Here is a 14672-nt window from a genome sequence, read left to right on the forward strand (position 1 = left end):
AAATACTGGAAGACCTGTGTAAGGTCTCCCTGGAGCCTTCTCTTCTGCATACTGAACAACCCCAACTCTCTCAGCCTGCCTTCATAGGAGAATGTGCCAGTCCCTGGTGATTTTGATAGGATCAAGTGTTGGGTCCTCACAACAACCCCTCAGGCAGCCCTACAGGCTTGGGGAGAAGCGGCTGGAAGGCTGCCTGATGGAAAGGGACCTTGGTGTACTGATGGACAGTTGGCTGAATATGAGCCAGCCATGTGCCCAAGAAGGCCAATGGCATCCTGGCTTGTGTCAGGAATGGTGTGGTGAGCAGGACTAGAGAAGTAATCCTGACCTGTACTCAGCATTGATGAGGCCTCACCTTGAGTACGGTGTTCAGTTCTGGGCACCTCGGTACAAAAAGGACATTGAGGTGCTGGAGCAGGTCCAAAGAAGGGCAGCAAGGTTTGTGAAGGGCTTGAAGAATATGCTCTATGAGGAGAGACTGAAGGAACTGGGGCTGTTTAATCTGTGGAAAAGGAGGCTGAGGGGCGACCTTGCTGCTCTCTTCCAATACCTGAAAGGTGCTTACAGTGAGGATCTCTTCTCACTGGTGACAGGTAACAGGATGGGGGAAATGGCCTTAATTTGCACCAGGGTAAGTTTAAGTCAGATATTAGGAAACACTTCTCTACATAAAGGGTTGGAATTGGTTGAAGGCACTAGAATAGGCTGCCCAGGAAGGTGGTTGAGTCACCATCCATGAATGTGTTCAAAAACCATTTGGATGTGGTGCTCAGTGACATGATTTAGAGGAGGGTTGTTCAAGTTAGGGTAGTCTGGTTAGTTGTGTTTGGACTCTATGATCTTTAAGGTCTTTTCCAACCTGAGTGATTCTATGATTCTATGGCCCTCCTTTGGACCTGCGCTAATAGGTGCTGCTCCTTCCTGTGTTGTATAAAAAAGATCACATTTGAAGTGTGGTACACATAACGAATATGTGGAAATCAGACTCAAAATACGTATTTTTAAAAATTCAAATATTTTTAGAGATTTTTAAGTGCTGGAATTTACTGTGTCCACTGGGGATTTCTTCCTTGTGTGTCTGCCATCAACACTGTAGGTATATCTTGTTTCAAGTTACAACTTCACTAACGTGGACTTTGAGCTATCAGGGTTATCCAGCAGATTAAAGCATAAAAAAAGCCTTGCACAACAGGTTATTGATCACCATAAAGTTGTCTTTTAATCATCTGAAAATAGAACTGTACCAAAGTGGTGTCAATCAGTGTGAACGGAGAAGCCAGATCTGGATGAGTCAGCTTGAGTGTGGGAATTGGTGTATTTACATTTGAATAGCTTTTTGCCCAATGTAGTTAGCTGCGTTGAAATCTGACTAGGTGAGCTTCAGAGGTCTCTTCCAACCCAAACCATTCTATGAAATCAGAAAGCAGCTGAATTCATTGACCTATGTGGAGCAGTGCACTAATGCAGCTTTGGCATTTAATGCTTCAAAGCTGTTCTGTACAGGACTATCAGGTTGTAATTCCAAGTTATCACCTCCCTGAAAAAGGCAGGGTAGTTCTAGGCTGCATCCAATTGTGTTCAGGTGCCCTTTCTGAAAACGTCAGTTATTAGTTAATGGGGATCGAGGCCTTTTCAATAAGCACTATAATTCTGAAAAATGTAACAGCATCAGAAATATTACAGAAGTGCTAAGTAGTACATTAAAGTTCTGAATCTAAGCTGGCACAGGGGAAGCGCTTCTTTCTGCCTACAAGTTTAAAGAGGCATTTAAACCTATACTTTGTGGCTCTCATCTCTTCTTTGTCTGTCTGAAAGAATGCTGGGTATGTGCACACGGACTCGAGTCTGTCTGCAGTAGCACAAAGGGAAGTGCAGGTACACTTCTGAGCACAGAGTGACTGAAGCATCTTACCACATTTTTCTGCTTTGTCATTGTTTGTATTTTATGGATTGGCGTACTTCAATTTTTCTCTGCTGTACAGTCAAATATGTGATTAAACATTCCCTTTTCCCATTCTGCGGATGGGGAAGAGGACTGAACCAAGCTGAACTAGCATACCCTCTCTTTCTAGGATCCTCAGCAGCTTGAGCCTTCGGAAACTGACAGTGGGGCACAATAATCTTCAGAGCCTTCCACCTCTTCTAGAGCACATTCCAATGGAGGTGCTGGACCTTCAACACAACCTGTTGACTAAACTCCCCGAGATGCTCTTTATAAAGGCTCTGAAGTGAGTGACAGTATCATGGGTATTCTGTGTTAGCCTTTGAAGCTGTGAAGGCTAGTAGAGAGATTTGCGTGACTTTCCTTGTGAGGCGCTGTGGGCTTTATTGGCATTTGCATGAAAGATTATGATGAGGTAACTCAGGTCCTATGAGAAATCACCCAGTTGGTGTGAGAGAATCAGTCCATGTTAATATTTAATTACAGGAAAATAGATGTGTGCCTAACCTAACAGCCAGCCATGGTATTAACTTCAGTTGCAACTGCTTCTAAGGTCACATTACTGCTTGGCAAGTTTTGTTTTTAGAACAAATTTATTAATTCGGGAGCAAAGAAAAGCTGTACAGATTTTCAGATGTTACTGCAGAAATACAACAGGTCTCAGAAAAACAGCAACAGAGACCCGTGCTGTTGGTCTATTCAGACTTGAGTCAACCCTTCTTAAAGGACTCAGAGTAAAAGTTTGTGTAGTCTTCTTCCACCTCTATTACCCACTTCCTCCATCTATTTTACAGTACCCACTGTTTACTGTAAAACTGCATCTGCAGTGACATGTAGCTAATGGTCATTTGTGGACTCATAAATCTTAACGTGATTAGGGATGTTACGCTGTTGTCTGACCTGCCTGCCTACTGCTCTTTCTCCATCTGCATAGGCCATTTTATAGCTGTATAGCTACTTTTCCTGCTGTTAGTGGAGTGGTTTAGATGAAGTGTTTTTTTTTTTGTTTTGTTTTGTTTTTTTTGCATTTGCTGTGGTTAGTCTCAGGTGCCTGAATGCATCTGCAAATAGCCTGGAGTCCTTGCCCTCTGCATGTACAGGGGAGGAGAGTCTGAGCATGCTGCAGCTGCTTTACTTGACCAATAACAACCTCACAGATCAATGCATCCCTGTCTTGGTGGGACACCCGAACCTACGGATCCTGCATCTGGCAAACAACAACCTTCAGGCTTTCCCTGCAAGGTAAACACATGACTTTTGGTCTCATACCAATGAATTAGAAATTAGAAATGTCTCTGTGGATGCTGTATCTGCAGGTCCAGAAAGTGATAAATTCTGGCCTCTAAGACACAATATTCTATTGTTCCCTTTCAGCAAACTCAGTAAGCTAGAACACTTGGAAGAGCTGAATCTGAGTGGCAACAAACTGAAAACAATTCCCACAACCGTGGCAAACTGCAAGCTACTTCATACACTTATTGCACACTCTAATGACATCAGCATCTTTCCAGAGATCCTGCATTTACCTCATATACAGGTATTCTTACCTAAAAGGTAATGAGATATCAGGAGGAAGCTTGGGTAGGAGAATTAAAAGTAACTGCTAAAAGAGCAACTGAAGATCTCAATGTTTTGCGCAGTCAGCTCATGAAGAGGGCACAAAAAACACGTACAAGATCTGTTGCCTTTTTTAACTGACTGAAGATGACTCAATTCTCATTCATCATCACTGCCTGTGACCTTGGCTCATAGGTCATCATCATTTTCATGAGCTGTTTGTGGGATACAATTGGTAGTGGGATCATCTGATGTTAGCACAGAGCACTGGAATACCTGGTAACTGATCACATGAAAAAACAGAATATGTTCTTTGCCATCATGCTTTTTTTTTTTTTTTTTCTACTTCAGATTGTGGACTTGAGTTGCAATGAATTAAATGAAATCCTAATCCCTGAGGCACTGCCAGCTACTTTGCAAGAGCTAGACCTGACTGGAAATGCAAACCTGGTGCTAGAGCACAAGACACTGGATATCTTCAGGTGAGAGTCATGGAGTTGCAAAGCCAGTAGTGACAGGTATGGGAAAGGGGAAGTCTTCCAGGAGAGGAAATGGGATAGCAATGTATATTACACAACATTGTGTAATTTTAGTGTGCCCTGCCTCAGGCAGCTGAAGCTTTCTATCCTGTAGTAAGGGAAAGGGCTGGGTTCAAATCATCAGGGCAAAAAACTTCTCAAATGGAAGTTCTCCCAGCTGTGTCTGACATCTTCAGAATGCCAAGACTTTAAATTCCTCTCTTTGCTGCTGTCCAAAATTCTGGAGTGGACATGGCCCTTTGGAACAAGCTGTTCACCATGGCGTCTAGGAGAGAAGAATTAATTTTTTTTCTTCTCTCTCCATAGTCACATTACCACACTGAAGATTGATGCTAAGCCCTCCCTCACAGCAGACTCAGCTCTCACTTCTACTTTTTGGAGTCATGGAGTAGCTGAGATGGCAGGGCAAAGAAATAAGTGAGTATCATGGTCTGCAGAACCCTGACACTTTGTCTCTGAGGTGCTAGGTGAAGTGCATTGCTAAGCATCCAAGCAGACATGTTTTGCTGAGTAGCTCATCCATTCTAATCTCTCTGTATCTCTTGCTTAGTGTCAACGTTGCTTACCCTCGTTTGTCATGCCTATCTTAGGACCCTTGGGCAAGGCTTTCCACTCTAGCGGATGCTTTTGCTATTGCATGCATGCTACATCCGTTTTTCTCTTAGTGTGATCAAAGAGAATTCAGGCGTTCCAGTAATAAACAACAGCTGAACATGTTGTGGGGCGGTGGATGTCAAGGCAGTGGCTTTGTTGCTTTGTGAGAACAGTACTCGTGGCAAGATACTGATGGCTGTGGTTTTGGAGACAATACAGTCCTCTGAGGCAGACTAATTTTGCCTGTATGCTTTTCTAACAGGCTGTGTGTGTCGTCCCTGGCACTGGGGAGCTTTGCAGAAGGGATGGAGGCTGTGTATGGCATGTTTGATGGTGACAAGAACGAGGAGCTGCCACGCCTGCTGCAGTGCACTATGGCTGATGTGCTCCTGGAGGAGGTTCAGCAGTCAGACACACTGTTCATGTCCAACACCTTCTTGGTCTCTCACAGGTATGACTGTGAGCAAGCTGGTCCTGGTTTGGACCTGTATAGGTGCATCAGATAATGTGCTAGGTGGGGTGAGGCAGCCCTCCGAAATACCTGTAGTGAAGTCTGGAGCCTTCCTATATCTTCTCCTTCAACAGGAAGCTGGGCATGGCTGGGCAGAAGCTGGGTTCCTCTGCTGTCCTTTGCTATATTCATCATGATACGGCTGATCCAGCGAGCACCTTTTCTCTGACTGTGGCCAATGTGGGAACATGCCAAGCTGTTCTGTGCCGAAGTGGAAAACCGCTGCTCCTCTCCAAAGTCTTCAGTCTTGAGCAGTGTACTGAAGAGGCCAAGAGAATCAAGGAGCAAAAAGCAATTATAACAGAGGTTGGTTTGGAGCCCCCTCACTTCAATTTCCACCCTCTAGTAAAAGCTTGTTTCAAGTACTTGCCATTCTGAGCTTCACTGTCTGCATAACACTGCAGGAAAGAGGGTGGTGTGAAGGTCTTCAGACGACTTATCCATTGCTTCATGCTCTGTTTCTCTTGCTCATTAGCTGTTCAGAATTGCATGTTCCTTAAATACCCATCATAGCCTGAAAATTACAGGTACAGAATGCCATGGATGAGGGGGGAGAAAAAAGAAAACATATCTGGAAATAAATGGGGATGTGGAGGTTGGTACGTAATACTGTTCATGACATAGGTAAGTGTGGAGAAGATCCACTGAGGAACAGAACGGGGCCTGAGAAATCATCTTCTCTCAAAACTCAAAGTATCTGATCTATCCTATGTCATGAAAACCATGACTCACGTATCTTTCTTTGGATGTCTTCCGTGTTTTACTCACTGAAGGTGTTATTCCCATTAGAGAGTGATTTTGTGCCTCGTGTGCATAGACAGTAAGCACACAATCAAAATTCACGTGAACGTCTCTGTTTTAATTCTGCACAGAATTAAGTGTTTAACAGTCTTCTGTAAAGCAAACATGAAGTAGAAGCATTGTTATTTATGCATAGCTGTTTACAAAACTATTTATCATTATAGTTTCTAATTAGTTACTCTATTTCATCTTTGCTGAACATGTGTATGATGGAGCTAGAAGATTCTAGGTTTGAGAAGGAGTAGCTGCAATCTCATTACTATCTTGTTAATTATATATTGATAGTCCTTACTGAGCCTAAAGGTTACTTATAGGGCACTTTCCCTTCCTCTTCTGTTGACACCAGCTCATGGTCACATTTAACGTATCTGTGGTCAAATTGTTTCTCTTTTCATTAGTTTTTTACGTATCTGTGATCTGTTGTTCATACTTTCTTGTTCTTGGTGGACCATCTATGGGATTAGTGCCTGTTGAGCCATATGAAAGTGGATATCAGGTAGCCGCAGGTGGAAGTTTTGCACGAAAAAAAAAAGCTGAGATGTTCAGTGTTTTTTATGCAAAAACATTGGAGAATTCTCCGGGAACCATTTTAAAGGTTAACTTTCTAAAAACTAGGAAGAGGGAAGTTCAAAAGAACTGGAAAATACGTAGTCGGTAAAGAACTGAGAAATCAGTGCCATTCGTATTGGCTTTATGCACTGCGGGTCTTTAAAAAGGTTAGAGGCTCTCTGCTGGAAGGGATTCTGACAGGGATAACCTGTCCATGTGTTCTGTTACACTCTGTAGCACTTAGACTGAATCCTGGACCTGGATCCCTTTCTCCTATACTGTAGCTGATGTTACCTGTGTACTGGCATTTCTCAAGGCTCCAAAGCAGTTCACGGGCAGGTTGAGAGTGCTTTCCAAATGATTTAATACCAGATCTAATTGTACTGCTTTGTTTCTCTTGTCTGCAGGACAATAAGGTAAATGGTGTGACTTGCTGTACTCGGATGCTAGGCTGCACATACTTGCACCCTTGGATCCTGCCCAAGCCACATGTCAGTTCCATTCCACTGACTGTACAAGATGAGCTGCTGCTTCTAGGGAACAAGGCACTGTGGGAACACCTTTCTTACACGGAGGCTGTCTCAGCTGTGCGCCATCTGCATGACCCTCTAGCTGCTGCAAAGAAACTTTGCACATTAGCCCAAAGCTACGGTTGCCAGGACAATGTAGGTGCAATGGTGGTGTATCTGAACATCAGTGAGGACAACTGCACCTGTGAGATGCATGGTCTCTCTTTACCAGGCCCTGGGGGATTTAGTTCCACCACTGCCAAGACAGCAACGCCTTCCTCTAGCAGCGGAATCGCTTCAGAGTTCGGTAGTGAACTGTCTGCTTCTGAGGTTAGCAGTGAGGTGGGCTCTACTGCTTCAGATGAACACAGTGCTGTTGGTCTTGATGGCAGTTTGCTACCACGACAAGAGCGACGTTGCAGCCTACATCCTCTGCTCCCCTCAAGCATCTTTCAGCGCCAACCTTCCAGTGCCACCTTCTCCAGTAACCAGTCTGACAATGGCCTGGACAGTGACGATGAGCAGCCTGTGGAAGGTGTGATGTCAAATGGCAGTAAAGTGGAGGTAGAGGTGGACATCCACTGCTGTAAAGGCAAGGGTCTGGAGTTTGAACCTCTTGCTTTAGAGTACAGCTCCTCTGCTGCAGGGGTAGAGGATGACTCTGGACTTGTCCTCATCATTCAGAGACAGAACAGCATAAACAGCATAGCTGCACATGGAGGGGTCAAGGAAAAGAGTGAACTGCAGAAATCTCCTTCCACGTGCTGTCTCTATGGAAAGAAGCTTTCCAATGGCTCCATAGTGCCCTTGGAGGAGAGCCTTAACCTCATTGAAGTAGCTACAGAGGCACCCAAGAAGAAGACAGGTTATTTTGCTGCTCCATCTCAGATGGAGCCAGAGGATCAATTTGTGGTGCCACCTGATCTGGAGGAGGAAGTGAAAGAACAAATGAAGCAGCACCAGGAGAATGAAGCAGATGAGGAGCAGAAAGAAGAGCCTGCAGTGGCTCTGACAGAGGAGTTTGACACAGCTTTGTAATCCTACAAGTACTACTCCCACTTTGTCTGTCCCAGGAAGCTCTATCGTGTAAGGGCTGTCATGCCCCTAAGGGGACCTGGGCTCTGCAGGGCATACAGGCATCTGTTGCTTCCTTAATCAAGCGGAGAAAAAACTGGGAGTGCTACGGTCTGGGCTGTCTACTTTTTGCTGTAGTCTGTTCTATGAGTGCCCAGATGAGCTGTGTTCTGTTCAGAACTGTCTGGAAATTATGCAAGCACTAGAAAGAAGGCAGGTATTCAGTGCCTCCCTCTTACTCCTTAAAGCCTGAGGTTCTGCCAGCTGTGCAGGAGAGGGGCTGGTGTACTGCGGGAGGGGGAAAGGGAAGGCTGTTGAGGGGCCAATATGCAGTGTTTGGAGTTTGAATATTTCTGACACAGGCCCTCCTGGCAATTCCTGATTTCATTGTTTCTTGAAAGAATACAGCCAGTTGGAATGAAGCTGACCCAAGAATGGTTTCCTACATGAATTGCAAGCACTTTTATTGATTGCACTTAAGCTGTTCTCTTCCCCTTCAGCACAGCACTTTATTATTAGGGCCAGGGGAGAGAGCACTCCAGTACCCTGTCCACAAAGCAGGTGGGAGGGAGTGGGGAAGCTGATTTTCCCAGTAAGTATTGTTAGGGCTTTTGAGGATTCAGGGTACAGATGTTCTGATGAGCACTGGTGCAGGGTAGAGTGAGAATTATAATGGGATCAGCCTATGCAGGATGAGAAAACTCAGCTGGATTATAAGTGGGTGTTTACTGCTGCATTTTACATGGAACATGGGGAGGATCAGCTCTGGACTTAGTGGCTGAGAAACGTATAGAGCTACTGCTTCTAGCTGCAGATCACAGACCCAGCTCAGCACCTTGTCAGCCTTTGTCACGTGTGCCTCATAGTAGGGGCTTCCTGTATCCAGAAGACGTAACATGAGACCATGAGTTGCTGCTGGTTTCAGTCTAAGAGGAAATTGAGGTGTAAGTGGTACATTGCCCTAAGGCTAGCAAGCAGTTGGGCTGCTTTTGTATGCTGAGGAAGCTTTCAGTACTCTTTTCCACCAACATTAACTGCATTGTCAGCCATGACAGTCTTTGCTTGCATCTGTAAATAGGAGTCATGGTCCAAATCCAGAGCAACCTGTATTTTGTGATGTGTGCCAAATTTGGCCACCAACGAGGTGTATCTTTGTTAGTATATCTCTGTTTCTACTTAGTCTTCAATGGAAAAGGAGGGGAAAAAAAGAGAAAAAAACAAAACAACTTTTCACCTGAAAAACGTCTTTATCAGCACTGGGGAAGAGGTTTTTAAAACAGTCCCACTAATGATGAAATGCCCAGCCTGCAGCTGCCACACGGTTCCACTAAGGTTTTTGGTGCAAGGGGTAAATGGATTCTCTATGTAATAATCTTGTGAAAAGTCTATGGCCTCCAAAGCATGCAGATGTCTTCCCTGTTTGGCAGAGGGCTGAACAGCAGCTGCCCCATCACAGCGTTGGTGCAATAATTCGGACTATAATGTGGGCTAGTGCCTTTTCTTCTTTATTAATTATATTTATGAAGAAAATGTGAAAGTTTCTTCTCAAGGTCTCTGAGGAGCTTGAGTTGTGTATTTTTGGATCAAGTTCAAGCTTTGAATTGAAAGGATGCTGTGCAGACAACCTGTGGGATTCCAATAATATAGATCTTCTGACAAAATCTACAGGAGTTATGCTTAAACTTCAGAGCTGCTTGAATTTCTCACTCGGGGAAAAAGGGTGTATTTTTACCATACTTGAAAGCAACCTTTTGGGATGTACCTTGTACTGGTTATGGTGTAATCATGAAACAACCCATCTTTTTTCCAAATTCGTGAGTTCTGGCCATGTTTAATTGTCTGTTTTACTTGGAGAGAAATGCTCGCTCTTAGGATCACAGAAGCAGCATTTTAAATTCCTCAGGCAGAGGAAAGAAAAGTTTCAGAGAATAAAACTCAGTTCTTCTTAAGGTTCTCCTCATGTTAAGTATGCAGAAATGGCTCACCTCAGTGTATTTGACAGTAACTTTCAGTTCATTTGCTGGCGACAGTGTCACCAAATGTCTGTGTCAAGGCCAATAGTGTCTGCTACCTGCTCTGTTCAGTGTGGGATTGATACAGGAATGTAAGCTGCTTTCTGAATAAGATTGTGGTGAACCTGGCACTAGGAGAATGGTAGATGTCAGTGCAAATCAGGACTCCTTGCACTGATGTGTGAAATCCAGTGTGTCCTGCCAGCCTGAACCGTTAGCATTGTGTGAGACAGGTATGTCTCATGGGGAGTTCATCGTGAGTGACGTGACATGACATGTCACTCCTAGTTCAGTAGGAAGGATTAAGTGAAGCTCCACAAGAGAGCATGCAAGTTTTTGATCTGCTTCTCCAAATGGAATGCATAGAACCACTACTCAGCCTTTTCTCCAGCTCTGTTTCTGATTTTGCAGCAGAAAGGGAGCTCATTTTATACAGGTGTGAACATCTGTGGCAGAATATGGCTTGTTCTGTAAAATTGTGGACTCCATCACTGCTTCCAATTAGATTGATACTGTGAACTGCTGCTCTTATTCTGGGTAGCACCTCCTTTTGTTTTTTGGCCTCTCTGAAGACAGCAAACTTCCTTTGTCTTCCTTATTAACACTGGACGTACATCAGGCTTCTGATTGGCACTGCTATATGTGGGAACACATGTGGATGGGAAAGTTTAGCAGGGGGGCTCGTAACAGAGGATAGAAGGTATGTTACCTCACAGTTCTCCTGTTCTCTTCTGCTGTCTTCCCTGAATTCTCTGTGGCTCTTGCAGATGACATCATTTCCATAGAGCCACACCACTAAGCATGTTCCATTCTTTTTTACTGTTGGAGGTTCTCAGTGTGGGGTCATTGTCTGAGTGTTGCCAGAGCTGTTGTGCTCCAGGTGGCCACAATAAGGTTAGGCTGTGGAACTTGTCTTTCCATCCCTTTAGCAGTTCTGGCCCTACTGCTAAGCAAGCTCATTGAGAACAGGCTTGCTGGAGGCACTGACCTGCGTGCCCTGGTCTGACCAGAAGCTACCAAAAAGAGCCAGTAAAGGCAGTTGGTGCCTGGTTTGGGCTTGAGTATTGAGGATAAAGCATACCATCAAAGTTGTGCTCAGTGCCTGGAACAGGCCTGGGGGAGATGCTGCAGACTGCTGAAATCTGAATAGAGTCCTCAACCAGACAGGACGGAAAAATCCAGTTCCATGAAGTGAGTATTTCCCTCTCTGTGGGAAGGTCTGCTGTGAGACCTGAAATGTTTCTAGTGCCTGGGATTTGAAGACACAGTTAAAGCCCTGGGACTTCCAGACGTTTCTGCGCTCCTCCTGGATGGCGATGTCTCTCATGTCACTTGCCAGAGGGCATTCCTGGACAGTAGGTTCACCTCTTGCATTTTGGCAGTCATTGTCTGCTGTTCCATTGCAGTCTGAAGACTTCGGTATATTTTTCTCCTTTTTTTTTTTTTTTTTTCATTTTAAAACAGTTACTGTTCTGACTCATGACCCAGTGCATGTTAAAGAATTATTGCAGCACTCCACTTACAATATTTTTTCACGCTTTCTGTTTTAAAAAGGAAAACACTTCATGTATCCCACTCTAGCATGCAGTGGTAATAATTCCTCTTTTACAGTATACAGGAATGGACTGTTCCATGAATGCACCTTCGGCAGTGTGGCCTTTGTGTATACTGCATTGGAGAGGCAAATACCATTGCTGGAAAACACTATTTTGATGATTCTTTACTCAGTTGTATAGAGTAGTTCAGGAAGGAAGAATATTTTTGCATCAACTTTTCAGATGACATAGCAATAAAGATTTTTACTTTTGTCTAACTATATATTCTGAGTCTGTTACTGCACTGGAGGGAGTGTGTGCAATATCCCAATCACACATAGAGGTAGCCATAGTTGTGCTGTAAGGTCCCTCTCCTTGAGCTCTGTGCTACTTCTACTCAGTCAGCCTTCCATACAAAACGTATATGCAGATCACTGAGAGTAGAGTTAGCAGTACCAAATATTGGGCAGCTCTCTGTACCCTACCAGAGGAGCCCCTGCAAACTTGTGAATAACACAGCTCTTTAGAAGTAAGTGCAGCAAGCAAGCAGTATGGAATCAGTAGAAGAAATAGGGCCACAGTGTCCTGTCCACATAAATCCATGCATTCAGATGCTGAGTGCATATGGCTGTTACAAGGAAGCAGCAGTCACCTGAGGTGTTACAGTGTAGAATTTACTTTTGTATTTCTGCTTGCAGTAGTGTTCTATGACTTCAGAAATTGCGAAGATTTAGTCACTGGTGAAACTGGAGGTAAATCTATGACAAAGCATGCTTTTAATATGCTGCTTTTGGGATTTTTTTTTTTTTTTTCTCCTCTAGAGATGGAGTTGGCCTGTTAAACCAGTGGAGATTAATTCTCACGAGGTTAATGCACTCTGTGGGCACTGCTCTGAAATGGCTTTCCATTCTGAGCATGATACCTGAATCTGGTGCTAGTCTTCTCTTCTTTGATGAGTCTACAAAAACAAACAAAACAAACAAAACCAACAAAGTTCTGAAGAGAAAATTCACCTTTATTTGTTCATAAACAACACAGAATCAGTCTCGTTTCCCTACCTTGTACACTAAAAATGTTTTGCAAACAACACACCTTCTTAAATCACCTCTGTGAGCTCTTAAAACTTACATCTGCTGAGTCAAACTCTGGGCTCTTCTTAGGCAAAATGGTTGTATACAGGTATACACAACAGAGTGCTCCATCCAGAAAGGTGCCCTCACCAGAAGGGAGCAAAAAGAAGGCACAAATTAAGCTGACCACCCTACAAGTTTATTCCAGGAGTCTCTGATGGCAGTATAAATGCCATGTTAAAGCTGCCCCTTTAGCACCAAGAGACCTTTACAAAGCAGGAATTGGCAACCATCAGCTTCATTGCTCACTTTTAAGAGTTCCATTCTCAGGGGACAGTCACAGGCCCTTTGTAAAAGATTCAGCTGTAGGAAGCTGTTCACCAGCATGTGTCTGCAACACGTCCTAGCCATGCTACTTGATGTGCTCTGAGTGACTACTGACATTAATTACCCTACTGCTAGGAGGGTATGTGGGTATGATGTTGGAAACCCAGAGCTCAGGTATGTGATCTCTCTTTTCAGTCATTGATATTCAGAAACAAGGGCTTCTCCAAAGCTGAATTATCTTCCCAGGCTGCAAGCATTCAAAACTAGTTTTGCTGTTTAGACAAAGCCTGTGCATTACTGTGTTTATAAGAACAGCAGTTAGCAATGCATTCTCTCTCAGATATGTGCTGGAGAGGCAGAACAGCCACCAGATGAAGACAATCTGTATGTGTCCGCTAATAATTCAACAGTGCAAATTTAAGTTTGAACAGCTTGGTTTCACTGTATTTGGAGCTATGCTTTTGGTGAATGCTTTGTTATAGTAATAAGAAGGCACTGTCCCCAAGCAAGTAAAAGCATGCCACAAGGCTGGCAAAAATCAGGACTACTACTGGAGCAGAGGAGTAATTCTACTGTTCATACAGTGTGTTCTGGCTTCTGTTTCAGTTTGTGAACTATTCTGTACCCTCTGACAGCCAGGCCTGCACTAAGCAGGAATGTCACGACAGCCGCACAGCCCAGGAGGCCAGCAGCAATCTCTGCCCCATGCACGCTGCAGCTAAAGCCCTGATAGCCTTTGCTTTGGTAAAGGTGTGCTCTGTCTTTGCACACTGATGAATCATAAACCCCCAGCAGATGATGGAAGAAACAGTACAGAGCAAACAGCAAACCCGCTGCAACCACTGTGTCCAGGACGCCTTCCAGTAGGAGCCATGCAGGAAAACGCCACGGTAGCCGTACAACGCCAACCAAAATCAGCGCGGAAGAGAAGACCAGGAGGGCTCCTCCCACGGCCATCGTCGCCCTGGCTATTGGCATCTTGAGCTGGGTGAAACGCCGGTCCAGCTGCTGGGCTTTCTCCCCGTCCGCTCCGCTGAAGCCGCTGTACGCCCCGCCGTACATGTAGTAGTAGATGCCGCCCTGGCCGGGGACGCCCGTGTAGCCGCCCGCCGAGCCGTAGGATACGGAGCTGCAGACGAGGATCAGCGCGGCGAGCAGCGCTCCCACCAGCTGGCAGCAGGCTGCAAGGAGAGGCGTGCCGGGCTGCTGCCGCCATGCGCCGGCACAGAGGCAGGGCCGGGTTGGGCCGCCCGCCGCACTGGGACAGAAGGAGAGGTCCCCGCCTCCCCCCGGCCCCGCTCACCCCGGCCCGTGCGCAGGTAGCGGCAGCGGCGGCACTCCAGCAGCCCCGACGTGTCGACGCGGCCCCGCGGCGGCTCCGCTCCAGGCACGGCGCTGCCGGCAGACAACGGCGTGAGCGGCAGCGGCGGGAGCCGAGCAATCCCTCCGCACAACCCCTCCTCTCCCTCCTGCGTCCCTCACGTCCGCCGCCCGCACTACCGCGCCGAGCCCAGCCCCGGCCGTCCCCATCCCCTTGCGGCCGCTCACCGCCCGCTCGCCCTCGGGGCTCGAGAGCAACTCCCGTCCGCCATGGCCCCGCGCGGCGCCGAGCGCTGGGGGAGGAGCGGAGGACGGCGGGGCGGTGCCAGGTG

The 14672-nt window shown here is 45.7% G+C and overlaps 2 protein-coding genes across 2 annotated transcripts in view; one reads left to right on the plus strand and one right to left on the minus strand.

The window, feature by feature from the left end:
* PHLPP2 (PH domain and leucine rich repeat protein phosphatase 2) overlaps positions 1-11901 on the plus strand; it is a 30832-nt gene extending 18931 nt beyond the window's left edge. Inside the window, exons 13-20 of the mRNA XM_042821776.1 lie at positions 2073-2228; positions 2984-3184; positions 3317-3479; positions 3851-3981; positions 4345-4455; positions 4895-5083; positions 5218-5449; positions 6901-11901. Of these exons, the coding sequence (XP_042677710.1) occupies positions 2073-2228; positions 2984-3184; positions 3317-3479; positions 3851-3981; positions 4345-4455; positions 4895-5083; positions 5218-5449; positions 6901-8040 (2323 nt within the window). The 3' untranslated portion in view covers positions 8041-11901. The remainder of the gene's footprint in view (positions 1-2072; positions 2229-2983; positions 3185-3316; positions 3480-3850; positions 3982-4344; positions 4456-4894; positions 5084-5217; positions 5450-6900) is intronic.
* Positions 11902-12617: 716 nt separating this feature from the next.
* Positions 12618-14612, minus strand: MARVELD3 (MARVEL domain containing 3). The gene is made up of 3 exons (XM_042821777.1): positions 14580-14612; positions 14324-14489; positions 12618-14201 (listed from the first exon to the last, which is right to left on the minus strand). Exons 1-3 carry the CDS (start codon positions 14610-14612, stop codon positions 13597-13599), a joined length of 804 nt encoding a protein of 267 aa, XP_042677711.1. The 3' UTR covers positions 12618-13596.
* Positions 14613-14672: the final 60 nt, after the last annotated feature.

The sequence above is a fragment of the Centrocercus urophasianus genome, unplaced genomic scaffold, assembly GCF_019232065.1.
Source record: "Centrocercus urophasianus isolate 14NV4802_14NV808 unplaced genomic scaffold, USGS_Curo_1.0 seq_2, whole genome shotgun sequence".
Taxonomy (NCBI): Eukaryota; Metazoa; Chordata; class Aves; order Galliformes; family Phasianidae; genus Centrocercus; species Centrocercus urophasianus.

What these genes read in the sequence shown, in the direction of transcription:
- MARVELD3 (XM_042821777.1), bottom strand. Translation starts at nt 14,612, where the DNA reads ATGGCGGACGGGAGTTGCTCTCGAGCCCCGAGG. An exon ending in GTTGCTCTCGAGCCCCGAGG is followed by an intron (nt 14,490 to 14,579) that starts GCGAGCGGGCGG and finishes TGAGGGACGCAG; the next exon opens with GAGGGAGAGGAGGGGTTGTG. An exon ending in CTACCTGCGCACGGGCCGGG is followed by an intron (nt 14,202 to 14,323) that starts GTGAGCGGGGCC and finishes CTCTCCTTGCAG; the next exon opens with CCTGCTGCCAGCTGGTGGGA.